General features: G+C 49.1%; 1 protein-coding gene across 3 annotated transcripts in view; it reads right to left on the reverse strand.

The window, feature by feature from the left end:
* Positions 1-359: 359 nt before the first annotated feature.
* The window catches only part of LOC147115490 (rho guanine nucleotide exchange factor 26-like), a 256726-nt gene continuing 243834 nt past the window's right edge, over positions 360-13251 (reverse strand). For all 3 annotated transcript variants that reach the window (XM_085989758.1, XM_085989755.1, XM_085989756.1), the window contains one exon: positions 360-7026. In XM_085989758.1, coding sequence (XP_085845884.1) covers positions 6884-7026 — 143 coding nt within the window. In that variant the 3' untranslated portion in view covers positions 360-6883. The remainder of the gene's footprint in view (positions 7027-13251) is intronic.

A 13251-nucleotide genomic window follows, 5' to 3' on the forward strand; every position in this document is an offset into this window, starting at 1 on the left:
AGTTCTGCACCTGCAATTAAAGGAAATTGTTCCTGTCTTCGTAATGATATACGCCAGGCTTATAGAATTATACAGCATAGGAGGAGGCCATTCGGCCCATCGTACCTGTGCCGGCTCTTTGAAAGAGCTATCAAACCTATCCCATTCCCCTTGCTCCTTCCCCATAGCCCTTGCAAAATTTTTCCTTTTCAAGTACGAACACACGAACAATGATGGGCAGGAAAAGACTCTCCGGTCCATCCAGCCTGTCCCCACATAACAACAATGTCTCGTGTATCACAAAATATACATTCCCCACCCAACCCGTGAGCCATGTCATCTCCTGGGAGAGGTGAAAAAAAGATATCCAATTCCGAACATATGAAAAATCTCTATATTTAATGTGACTTGTTTTCAATGTTCCCTTTAAAAAAATTTTTGGGTGCGTGGCCCGTTTAACGGGCTGCGCGGCCCATTCAGATTTCCGCGCCTATGCAGTTTTTTTCCTGTTGTAAAGCCGGGCAAGCGGCCTGCGCGGGAGCTCCAGACAGCCGCGCGGCTTAAAGGGAACAATGCTTTATTTGTAATCCCGTTTGTGTTAACGCTCTTGCACGTTTCTGTCAAGCACTTACGTGATTTACCTGCACCTTTTGTAACTTCTCTCACACTTCCCCTTCCTCCCACAGCCTTGAAACCCCAAACCTGCCTTGTCCAATCGCCACTTCTTGATTTGTGTGTCGTTTCGACTCAGTTAGTGGGACTTTCGCACGTGAGGCAGGAAAGGCTGTGGCTGTGGGATGTTGCCCCCCCTAATTGTTCCACCATTGGCGGCTCTGCCTTCAGCTGCCTGGGGCCTTAAGCTCTGGAATTCCTTCTCTCGTGCAGGGAACAGAGGGGTGAACCTTTCAGGCGGTGTGGACCCTTCACTGGAACTGGATCAATGACCGACGAACAGCATTTGAAAAAGAACAAAACAAGGGAGTGGAAGCACACACACTCACAGGAGCACACCCAATGCGTTGTAAAGTGCTTCACAGGAGCTGGTTAAAGAACAGTAGTGATATTAGCAGGGGACAAAAGGAGGCACAATGACAGAACTAAAAGACGGGGTGTCTCCCTTCTCGTGTTTGATCAGCTTTACCATCTCCTTTTGCCTTGAATATCTCTTAATGTCTCTTAACCTCTCCCGCCTTCTATCCTATCACTGACCTTCCCTTTTGTTCTTTCATCCCCTCCCCCCTTTCCCAGCCCCTACACTTGCTTAAAAATCTGTTCCATTTCCTGCTTTTTTTTCCAGTTCTGACGAAAGGTCTTCGACCGGAAACGTTAACTCTGTTTCTCTCTCCACAGATGCTGCCTGACCTGCTGAGTTTCTCCAGCATTTTCTGTTTTTATTTCAGATTTCCAGCATCTGCAGTATTTTCTTTTTGTACAACGCACAGTTGGGGGATACGCAGCTGGCAGAGGAGCAGAGCGTGTGTGTATGTGCTTGTGGTGAGTTTGTAATTTTTTTTTCCCCTCGTTAATCTGAAACGTTAATTTCCCTGTACTCTCTCACAGAGTATTTTCACCCAGAGGGTGGTGGGGGTCTGGAACTCACTGCCTGAAAGGGTGGTAGAGGCAGAAACCCTCATCGCATTTAAAAAGCACTTGGATATTCTCTTGAAGTGCCGTAACCTGCAGGGCTACGAGCTGGAAAGTGGGATGAGGCTGGGACAGCTCTTTTTCGACCGGCACAGACACGATGGGCCGAATGGCCTCCTTCTGTGCTGTAAATTTTGACAATTCTAAACTCTCCGCCTCTTTCCTCCTTTAAGACGCTCCTTAAAACCTACCTCTTTGACCAAGCTTTTGCTCACCTGTCCTAATATCTCCTTATCTTGCTTGGTGTCAAATTTTTGTTTGATAATCGCTCCTGCGAAGCACCTCAGGATGTTTTAATGTGCTAAAGGTGCTATCTAAATGCAGGTGGTGGTTGTTGCGATTTAATCCAGGCTGACACTCCAGTTTAGAACCAGGGGAGGGCGCCATTGCTGGCCAGAAGCTAGTGAGAAGCACGAATGTGGGGGGGGAAAAAGAAATTGCAGCAAAAAAGTTTTTCCTAAATGCAGAGATGATGAATGAGGCTGTTCAGGGTCCGAAAACCTCACTACTCTCCATCTCAGCTAATCCCGACAGCAGTTGTGCCGTAGAATTCTCAGTTTTTCCGCTCGCTGACCTACATTGGCTCCCGGTCCGACATTGCCACGATTTAAAAATTCTCATCCTTGTGTTCCAATCCCTCCCTGGCCTCGCCCCTCCCTATCTCTGTCACCTCCTCCAGTCCTACAACCCTCCGAGATCTCCGCGCTCCTCCAATTCTGGCCTCTTGTGCGTCCCTGATTTCCTTTGACCCACCACTGGTGGCCGCGCCTTCATGCCCTCTGGGCCCTAAGCTCTGGAATTCCCTCCCTAAACCTCTCCGCCTCGCTCTCCTCCTCCTTCAGGACGCTGATTAAAACCGACCTCATTGAGCAAGCTTTTGGTGTTCTGTCCTGATATCTCCTTACAGCGCTCGGTGTGAAATTTTGTCTGAGAGCGCTCCTGTGAAGCGCCTCGGGATGTCTTAGTAGGTTATAGGCACTGCATAAATGCAAGTTGTTATTGTTGTCTAAATCAGCAAGTGTACATTTTCTGTGAAAAATCAGGAACTTGGTCATCATAATATGTGCTAATGAGGTCAGTGCTGTAACTCTATTTTACCTGCCCTCGGCTACTTACCCAACACTATCAAACTCTTTATATATTACTTGGAAATGACAGCACTGAAACAGGCCCTTCGGTCTATCCAGTTCGTGCTGCTCTTTATCCTCCACAAGAGCAGTAATCCTAATCCCGTCTGCCTGTCCTATTTGCATATCCCTTCATTCCCCTTTCCTTCATACACTTATCCAACCTACGTAAACTTGAGGTTATCCAAAGCTCGGCTGCCCGTGCCCTAACTCTCACCAAGTCCCCGTTCACCCATCACCCCTGTGCTCGCTGACCTACATTGGCTCCCGGCTAAGCAACACCTCAATTTCAAAATTCTCATCCTTGTTTTCAAATCCCTATCTCTATAATCTCCTCCAGCCCCACCCTGAGATATCTGCGCTCCTCTAATTCTGCCCTCTTGAGAATCCCTGATTATAATCGCTCCACCATTGGTGGCCGTGCCTTCTGTTGCCTAGGCCCTAAGCTCTGGAATTCCCTGCCTGAACCTCTCCGCCTTGCTACCTCTCTCTCCTCCTTTAAGACACTCCTTAAAACCTACCTCTTTGACCAAGCTTTTGGTCACCTGCCCTAATTTATCCTTAGGTGGCTCGGTGTCGAATTTGTTGTCTTATAACATTCCTGTGAAGCGCCTTGGGACGTTTTACTATGTTAAAGGCGCTGTGTAAATAAAAGTTGTTGTTGTTCTCAAATATTGACGAGGTCGCTGCTCCAATCACTAAACTCCAGTCGTTCATTCCACTGCCTCACCATTCCATGTTGTAGAGTTGCCAACCCCTCCAGGATTGCCCTGGAGTCTCCAGGATAATCTCCTGGACACTGCTGATAGCAAAGCCCGGAAGGAAAATCACAGCGGGCATTAAAATAAATTGTGCTTTTTTTCCCCCATTTTCTTTGTACCCTTTAGTTTATTAGTTACTAAAATATTGGTGATGGGGAAAAAGCCTGTTTGACCAGTTGGGGCGGGCAGTCATGTAATGAAGCTTCCAGGAATACATCCAACCAGAGTTGGCAACCCTGCCTGTGTGTAATAAAACATGTTTCTCCAGCTCTCTGTTCTAAATCGTTAGCACTTAATCTCAAAACACGACTCCTCACTCTAAACCCCAGTCTGTTGCTATCTACTCCGACCCATCCTTTCACAATTTTAAACATCTCCTCTGTTCTGTTGAAAACAGCCACAATCTTTCCCCAATTCTCTCCTTGTATTTCCTCATACCGGGCAGCATCCCAGCGACGCTGCACTGTACCCTCCCTACTGCCTCAACGTCCTCCTTAGAATGGGGACCCTTGTAAGAGCAACTTTGACCCACTTCGCAGGTGAATCTTCGAGAGAACTGCACCTCATCAACTCTGGGCCTTTGAATGGAGCGCGGGGAGATGGGACATATACAGATCAGGCGTCTGATTCATGCTGTGTCTCAGCGCACTCGCCTCTGTGTCAGAAGGTCGTGGGTTCAAAGTCCCACTCCAGAGACGTCAGCACCATAAAGCTAGGCTGACACTCCAGTGCAGTGCTGAGGGAGTGGCTGCACTGTCGGAGGTGCCGTCTTTCGGATGAGACGTTAAACCGAGGCCCTGTCTACTCTCTCAAGTGGACGTAAAAGATCCCACGGCACTGTTTCGAAGAAGAGCAGGGGAGTTATCCCCGGTTTCCCGGGCCAATATTTATCCTTCAACGGAAGTCACTAAAACAGATGATCTGGTCATTATCACATTGCTGTTTGTGGGAGCTTGCTGTGCGCAAATTGGCTGCCGCGTTTCCCACATTACAACAGTGACTACACTTCCAAAAGTACTTCATTGGCTGTAAAGCGCTTTGAGACATCCGGTGGTCGTGAAAGGCGCTATATAAATGCAAGTCTTTTTCTTAGTGAAGGACTGATTGTGAATCTTGATTAGCTTTAGAAACATAGAAACATAGAAGATAGGAGCAGGAGTAGGCCATTCAGCCCCTCGAGCCTGCTCCGCCATTCAATGCGATCATGGCTGATCATCCAAATTCAGTACCTGCTTTCTCCCCATATCCCTTTAGCCTTAAGAAATATATCCAACTCCTTCTTGAATATATTTAATGAATTGGCCTCTACTGCCTTCTGTGGTAGAGAATTCCACAGGTTCACCACTCTCTGGGTGAAGAAATTCCTCCTAATTTCTGTCCTAAATGGCTTACCCCTTATCCTTAGACTGTGACCCCTGGTTCTGGACTCCCCGACCATCGGGATTTATTCATAAAAATTTAATCATTCACGGATGTGGGCCGGTGTTCACGAGAGCACCGGTCCATTGCTTCTCAACAACCTGGCTCCACAGCCAGCAGAAACACTCAGTGCTACCTCACTCCCGACAACAGGCGAATGCTCCACATTTCTGCCCATACACCGAACATCTCAATTCTCGCCGGATCCTCTCCGTGCTGCGTCCCGGTCTCGAAAGGTAGGTTAAGTCGCCTCTTATATTACAAGTTCCTCTCTGCCTGGGTTTCGTAGGATGCATTGTGGTCCTCCCGACCTCGCTGTTGGCCCGTGCCGCACCTTCCCTGGGCCCCGACTCCGCTGCTGGTCCACGCTGCGCCACTCCTGGGCCTCGACCACGCTGCTGGGCTCGTCCTCGCTCCTGGGTCCCGGCCTCAGACATGAATGATGTTGTCTCTCACAGGATCAAATTAGCACTGATATTCTCGCGATCCCTGGCCCCGAGCTCCACTTGCGATCCACTAGTCACTAGATCTGGGAATTTTACAAGGAGGGCAAATGTGCTGTTTTTCTTCTGCTACCTATACTCCTTCGACAGGCTGGTGTTTAGGGAGTGTGGCTCTACGAGGCAGCTGTCCAGGCACGGCCGCCAGTTCTTGTGAAGTAAATTCAGGGAGTTAGATACTCTCGCGCTGTGAGGCAGAAGCTTGTGGGTTCAAATTTCACTCCAAGAAACTTGAGCACAAAATCCAGGCTTACACTCCCCAGTCCAGTACTGAGGGAGTGCTGCACTGTCAGAGGTGCTGTTTTTCGGATGAGACGTTAAACCGAGGACCCGTCTGCTCTCTCAGGTGAACGTAAATGATCCCATGGCACTGTTTCTTAGAAGAGCAGGGGGAGTTCTCCCCAGTGTCCTGGGCCAATATTTATCCTTCAACCGAAGTCACTAAAACAGATTATCCGGTCATTATCACATTGCTGTTCGTGGGAGCTTGCTGTGTGCAAACTGGCTGTCCCGTTTTGTACATTACAACAGTGACTACACTTCAGACAGTTCTTAATTGGCTGTAAAGCGCTTTGGGACGTGCTGAGGCTGAGAAAGCGCTGTATAAAGGCAAGATCTTTTTGAATGGGTTTTTACACAGCAGAGCCCAGAGTCTGAAATCTATAAAACAGGTCGATCGGAGCTTGAAGCTCTCTCTCTCTCGCCAGCAACAATCGAGTGTCAAAGCTCCTTAAAAGGAGGCAGCAAACTTGGGACTGCAGAGAAAATATCAGCAATCTTCCTCGCCCGTCACCCTCAGTAGGACATTTCTATAATAAACTGCATCTTTATTCAGTGCAATACAATCACATTAACAGTACCACAGAGCAATTCATAGTGGGGTCATCCCCATAGTAGACTTCATTTTTTTGTTGGGTATTTAGTAAAGGGGCAGCAGCAATATCTTTGCTTTAAAGACGTCCATTATTTACATGGAGAAATTCCGATACCTGCCCAATCGACAATTGCTGCTTTCAATACACAAAATATTAACTTCTGGATTTGCTGCTCCACCCAATGTCCTTGGGGCACATTTCCTTATTCGTCCTCATTAACAGAAACATCCCCCCCTCCAAGTCATCACTGGGCAGTGTCAGAGATGATTCGCTGGGGTCTCAAGTGCAATATCGGGCAGGCCATTCATCCTGGGATTTTCTCGACCACATTTTATTTACACGACCCCTGACCACCCTCCACCCACCCCCCCCCCCCCCGCCCTTTCCCAATGGTCCTTTCAAGTGGCGCGGCCCACATCACGGGGCATTCCCTCGGACGACTTTGTCCCAAGACTTGACTCGGACCAGGAACGATTTGTGAGCGCCCCTCTGTGGGGGCCAGGAGCGCGCAGCTCCTCGTTGATTGGTGGACGGGAGAACGCCGAGCCTCTCGTAACCCGCGCCCGCTCTCCTCTCTCTCAGACGTTAGTTTCCAGTCCCAGCAGGCGGCCCATACGTTGCATGTTCTTGCTGATCGTGGCTTGGCAGGTAATGATCTTGGCGCACTCCATCGGAAACCAGCCTATCTCGCCATCCCGCAAACGCTCGCCTTCATACCAGCCTGCAAGAGGTCAAGACGTACTTTAGTGCCCTTTTTTACAATTATTGTGTGTGTGTGTGTGTTAGGTACTGACCTGAATCAGTCATTCATGAAAGAAAGACTTATGAAATAATACTGAGTGGCCTGCGGGTGGCGCTGTCCAGGGAGAGTATAAATACTCGGGCACGGGCCCAGCTTGCGCAGGACATTCTTAACAGGAACTAGTGAAGGACACAACTAGACCTCCATGTTGTAAAACAGTTGATTAAAGCTTTGTTTAACGCTTAGACCAAGTGCCTAGTAGTTTTCTTATGTCAGGTACTTTAAATTTTTCTTTGAATATTGACTTCAGAAGGGCATCAAGGATTACAAGGACAGTGACAAATAAAGATACTTGTAGAACATGAGCATCTGGGACCATGGGACTGTAAGGAGAAATGCTCCAAGAATTGCCTTTAATGCCTCCTCAAAATGGAGTCAGTCGTCAGACTGAATGGTGGGAAAGGAAAGGGCTAACGCTAATTAAACCATGAAGAATTATATACAATCAAGACATTCCTTACTATGGATAGGAAACAAGCCATCAAGACCACAGGCCTGGAGAAGGCTTGTTAGGAGTGACATAAAGAAGTCTGGAACTTATCTGGACTTGTATGTGAAACCGTTGTTTGTCAAGACCTACGAAACTAGGAATTAAACAGGTTAACTGGTGCATCTAGATGCCAGCACGAAACTGGTTTGGGAGTCATTGGGGTACCAACAGTGTGAGGTGACTGAAAGCAGAAGGGCTGGACACTTCTAACAAGTGTCATTCAGGTTGGTCAATAAAAATGTGCGTGTCTCTTTGGAAGTTAAGGATATATAAGGTGGTATTGCTGACACTAAACTTCCTTAGTTCTTAGTTTAGTTCTGCTTTTCCTGGTAGAAGCGGTAGGAGTTGGAGGAGGTGGATTAGGTGTCAGAGGGGAGGAGGTGGATTAGGTGTCGGAGATGGAGGAGTTGGAGGAGGTGGATTAGGTGTCAGAGGGGAGGAGATGGAGGAGGTGGATTAGGTGTCGGAGGTGGAGGAGATGGAGGAGGTGGATTAGGTGTCGGGGAGGAGATGGAGGAGGTGGATTAGGTGTCAAGGGGAGGAGATGGAGGAGGTGGATTAGGTGTCGGGGAGGAGATGGAGGAGGTGGATTAGGTGTCAGGGGGAGGAGATGGAGGAGGTGGATTAGGTGTCGGAGGTGGAGGCGATGGAGGAGGTGGATTAGGTGTCAGGGGGAGGAGATGGAGGAGGTGGATTAGGTGTCGGAGGTGGAGGCGATGGAGGAGGTGGATTAGGTGTCGGGGAGGAGATGGAGGAGGTGGATTAGGTGTCAGGGGGAGGAGATGGAGGAGGTGGATTAGGTGTCGGAGGTGGAGGAGATGGAGGAGGTGGATTAGGTGTCAGGGGGAGGCGATGGAGGAGGTGGATTAGGTGTCAGGGGGAGGAGATGGAGGAGGTGGATTAGGTGTCGGAGGTGGAGGAGATGGAGGAGGTGGATTAGGTGTCAGGGGGAGGCGATGGAGGAGGTGGATTAGGTGTCGGAGGTGGAGGCGATGGAGGAGGTGGATTAGGTGTCAGGGGGAGGAGATGGAGGAGGTGGATTAGGTGTCGGGGAGGAGATGGAGGAGGTGGATTAGGTGTCGGAGGTGGAGGAGGTGAAGGAGGTGGATTAGGTGTCAGAGGGGGAGGAGATGGAGGAGGTGGATTAAGTGTCGGAGGTGGAGGAGATGGAGGAGGTGTAGAAGGTGAAGGAGGTGGATTAGGTGCAGGAGGTAGATTAGGTGTCAGAGGGGGAGGAGATGGAGGAGGTGGATTAAGTGTCGGAGGTGGAGGAGATGGAGGAGGTGTAGAAGGTGAAGGAGGTGGATTAGGTGCAGGAGGTAGATTAGGTGTCAGAGGGGGAGGAGATGGAGGAGGTGGATTAGGTGGAGGAGATGCAGGAGGTGTAGAAGATGAAGGAGGTGTAGAAGGGGTAGGAGGTGGAGGAGATGGAGTAGGTGTCGGAGGTGGATTAGGCGTCGGAGGTAGAGGAGGTGGAGGAGATGGAGGAGGTGTGGAGATGGAGGAGGTGTCGGAGGTGGATTAGGCGTCGGAGGTGCAGGAGATGGAGGAGGTGCAGGAGATGGAGGAGGTGCAGGAGATGGAGGAGTTCTTTGTCTAGTAAATATAGAAAGATGTCTCTGCAAAATCAGAAAGTGCCCCTCCGACACAGCGAGAGAAAGGTTACAGAAGTTAGGATCGTATGGCTATACCAGCCAGACATAGGCAGATACACATCTGTTATTAATTGTAAAAGTTTCTCGAAGAACAAGGGCGGTTAGATTTAAGCCAGCAAGTCAAGATACAGCTACCAGTGGATGGTGAATTTGCCCAGGAGCAGCTGCTCCAGAAGGAACGGATAACACCTCTACAAATAGAGGTTCATCACTGGGATAAGTCTCAGGGAGCAAAGACTATCCTCCCAGAGAGAGGCGAGGCAACCAATGTATCCACGCTAGCGCTTGAGGTCGTCGAATCATAGATTCCTCCTGCACAGGAGGAGGCCATTCAGCCTATTGTGCCTGTGCCGGCTCTTTGAAAGCGCTCTCCAATTGGTCCCACTCTCTTGCTCTTTCCCCAGAGCCCTGCACTATTTTCCTTTTCAAGTACCCATCCAATTTCCCTTTGAAAGTTACTATGGGAGCTGATTCCACTGCCCTTTCAGGCTTATAAATTCTGGAAACATTGCTAACTACAAGCATATTGACTTCAACCTATTCACTAGACAGGCTATCCAATGCTGTTTACTTGTCAGCTATCATGGGAGTCTAATTTTCAATTAATCTCAAAAATTTACATCAGTCTCAGACACCGGTCCCCACTGTCGGTTTATAATCAGGAAGCTGTTACTGTGAATGACTGGGATATAACTCTGTAACCTCTGTTATTTATTTCATCTGTCCAGTAATTATTTTGACATTCAATGTTTAAATTCCAGTGCTGCTAACCGTACTTTGATGGTTACTAAATAATTGCTAGCTCATAGCTGTGTTGTCGGACTTTCTCCTTTGATAACTGGCAAGAAAGGGCTCATTTGTTTAGCTGGTAGTTTGTGTGGATCCAGATGGGAGGTTGAGTGGTGCAAATGCTCCTCTAATCTGAACTGGTTGCTGTAATAAAACACATCCGCCCAATTTAGGCATCATTAGCACCCAGACATCGACCGGATGGTGCACTCTAGAAGGTTCGTGGACGAGGGGTTAAGGTGAAAGGTTCAGGGTTCCTTTGGCGCCCTTGATCAACATTCTTATCAGGGTATTAATCCCACCGGTTGTCATGTTGAGGGAAGCTGGGGCCAGGAAAAGGGAAACGGTAGCTTCGTGGTTCTTTCACTGGACTAGCAATCGATGTAGGCCTGGACTTAATGATTTGTTTGTTCATGAGTTCAAATCCCACCATGGCAACTAGGGAATTTATAATTCAATAAATAAATCTGGAATAAAAAGCTAGTGTCACTAATGGTAACTACCAGATTGTCATAAAAACCCATCTGATTCACTAATGCCCTTTAGGGAAGGAAATCTGCCGTCCTTACCCAGTCTGGCCTATATGTGACTCCAGACGCTCAGCATAGAGAAAGGATCGATGGGGAGAGAGAGAGAGGATCGAAGGGGAGAGAGAGAGGATCGAAAGGGAGAGAGAGAGAGGATCGAAGGGGGAGAGAGGATCAAAGGGGAGTGAGGATCGAAGGAGAGAGGATCGAAGGGGTAGAGAGAGAGGATCGAAGGGGTAGAGAGAGAGGATCGAAGGGGTAGAGAGAGAGGATCGAAGGGGTAGAGAGAGAGGATCGAAGGGGTGGAGAGAGAGGATCGAAGGGGTGGAGAGAGAGGATCGAAGGGGTGGAGAGAGAGGATCGAAGGGGGGGAGAGAGAGGATCGAAGCGGGGAGAGAGAGGATCGAAGGGGTAGAGAGAGAGGATCGAAGGGGTAGAGAGAGAGGATCGAAGGGGTAGAGAGAGAGGATCGAAGGGGTAGAGAGAGAGGATCGAAGGGGTAGAGAGAGAGGATCGAAGGGGTAGAGAGAGGATCGAAGGGGTGGAGAGAGAGGATCGAAGGGGTGGAGAGAGAGGATCGAAGGGGTGGAGAGAGAGGATCGAAGGGGTGGAGAGAGAGGATCGAAGGGGTGGAGAGAGAGGATCGAAGGGGTGGAGAGAGAGGATCGAAGGGGTGGAGAGAGAGGATCGAAGGGGTGGAGAGAGAGGATCGAAGGGGTGGAGAGAGAGGATCGAAGGGGTGGAGAGAGAGGATCGAAGGGGGGGAGAGAGAGGATCGAAGGGGGGGAGAGAGAGGATCGAAGCAGGGAGAGAGAGAGGATCGAAGCGGGGAGAGAGAGGATCGAAGAGGGAGAGAGAGGGAATCGAAGGGCAATGTGGTTGACTCTTAACAGCCCTCTCAAATGGCCGAGCAAGCCACTCAGATTAGGGACAGGCAATAAATGCTGGCCTTGTGAATGAATAAAAAGAATGTACACCTTGTATAGAAGTAGGATGTGAGGCCATACAGATATTCTAGATTTTTGCTTGATGATTAAAAAAAAGACATGTTGCCAACCTGTCAGGAGATGTTGGGTAGAGTCTAAGGTGAAGTGGATTGTCTACAGATTCGTGTGGAAGAAATGGGGTTTGATGGGCTGAATGGGTTTCTCTTGTTCCTTGTGTAATGCTCACACCCACCCCTGAACCACATGCCACGCGCCAGCTGAGAACATGGGCGGGTGGCCTCCTGCTCGCCCTCCATTATTGCTGCTCCAGGAACAGCACGGGAGAGCCCTGGGCTAGAACAAGCGTACGTAGGAAACCGCGCATCGCCTGTTGACCTCAGCATGACTGAGATGCAGGGAGAGCCGGAAGAGTGAGCGGGACAACATATTCAGAGCTAATGGCCTGCAAGAAAAGCAAGTTCAATAGGAACTGGAGGAGGCCATTCAGCCCCTCGAGCCCGCTCCTCCAATCAAATAGACCATGGCTGATCTGTATCTCAACTCACTTTACCCGCCTTTGCTTCATATCCCTCGATACCCTTACCCAACAAAAATCTATTGATCTCAGTCGTGAAAGCTCCAATTGTCCCCCAGCGTCCACAGGCTTTTTGAGGGGAGAAAATTCCAGATAAAATAGAGTAAGAGCATATGAAGGAGGGAGGGAGAGGGATTGGGGACCAGAGGTAGAGGAGGAATTGACTTTTTTTCCCATTTGTTCTCAGGTTGAGGCTGAAACTGGCACGGTCGCATTCACTGGCCATCTCTAGTTGTCCTGAGAAGTTGGGGGCTGGACCTTCATCTTGAGCTGATCCAGTTCTTGTGATGGTACTCTACAATTATTTTTATACATTTCTGCCCTGCCAGGAAGCAATCTTTGATGCAAAGGGTAGCGGAAATCTGGAAACTCTCTTCCCCCAAAAAGCTCTTGAGGCTGGGGGTGGGGGTCAGTTGAAAATGTCAAAACTGAGATTGATAGATTGTTGTTGGGTGAGGGTATTAAGGGTTGCGGAATCAAAGGCGGGTAGATGGAGTCAAGATACAGATCGGCCATGATCTAACTGAATGGTGGAGCAGGCCCGAGGGGCTGAATGGCCTCATCTTGTTCCTATGACAGGAATCACAGGCCAGGGAGGGGCGGCAGGTTCCCTTCCCTTCCCTCAGGGACAATGATGAACTGTGTTAAGGGTTTTTTTTTTAAGGCAATCTACCACCTTTTATAAATTACAACTATTGAACTCAACTTTAAAGCTGTGGTGGGATTTGATGTTCTTAGTCTTGTACCATAACCACCATGCTGGCACAGCCAAGCTTTTACTTGCATCGTAGCCAGGGGAACATTTACACCAGAACTGAGAGCTTTTAACTATCAGGAAAGACTGAACAGTCCAGGGCTCTTTTCTCCATAAAAGAGGAGGCTGAAGTGACCTGATGGAGGTCTTTAAATTATGAAGGGGTTTGATAGGGTAGATGTAGAGAAGATGGGGGAAAAATTCAGTATCGCCCCGTTTGGGGCGCCATTATCAGACGTGCGCAAAGTTTAGCGCCTGGCACTAATTATCGCCTCCAACGGTAAACTTGGCTTTTATCGCCCCTGGAGGTGATTGGAGCGCTAAATCAGGCGCTTCACACCTGTCTTAAGGCGCAAAGGCCGAGGAGCGAGGCACTGCCTCAGAGCGCTGGCGAAGCAAGGAAGGGCA

The sequence above is a fragment of the Somniosus microcephalus genome, chromosome 6, assembly GCF_052327205.1.
Source record: "Somniosus microcephalus isolate GS21.2 chromosome 6, FLI_Smic_1.0, whole genome shotgun sequence".
NCBI classification, from domain to species: domain Eukaryota; kingdom Metazoa; phylum Chordata; class Chondrichthyes; order Squaliformes; family Somniosidae; genus Somniosus; species Somniosus microcephalus.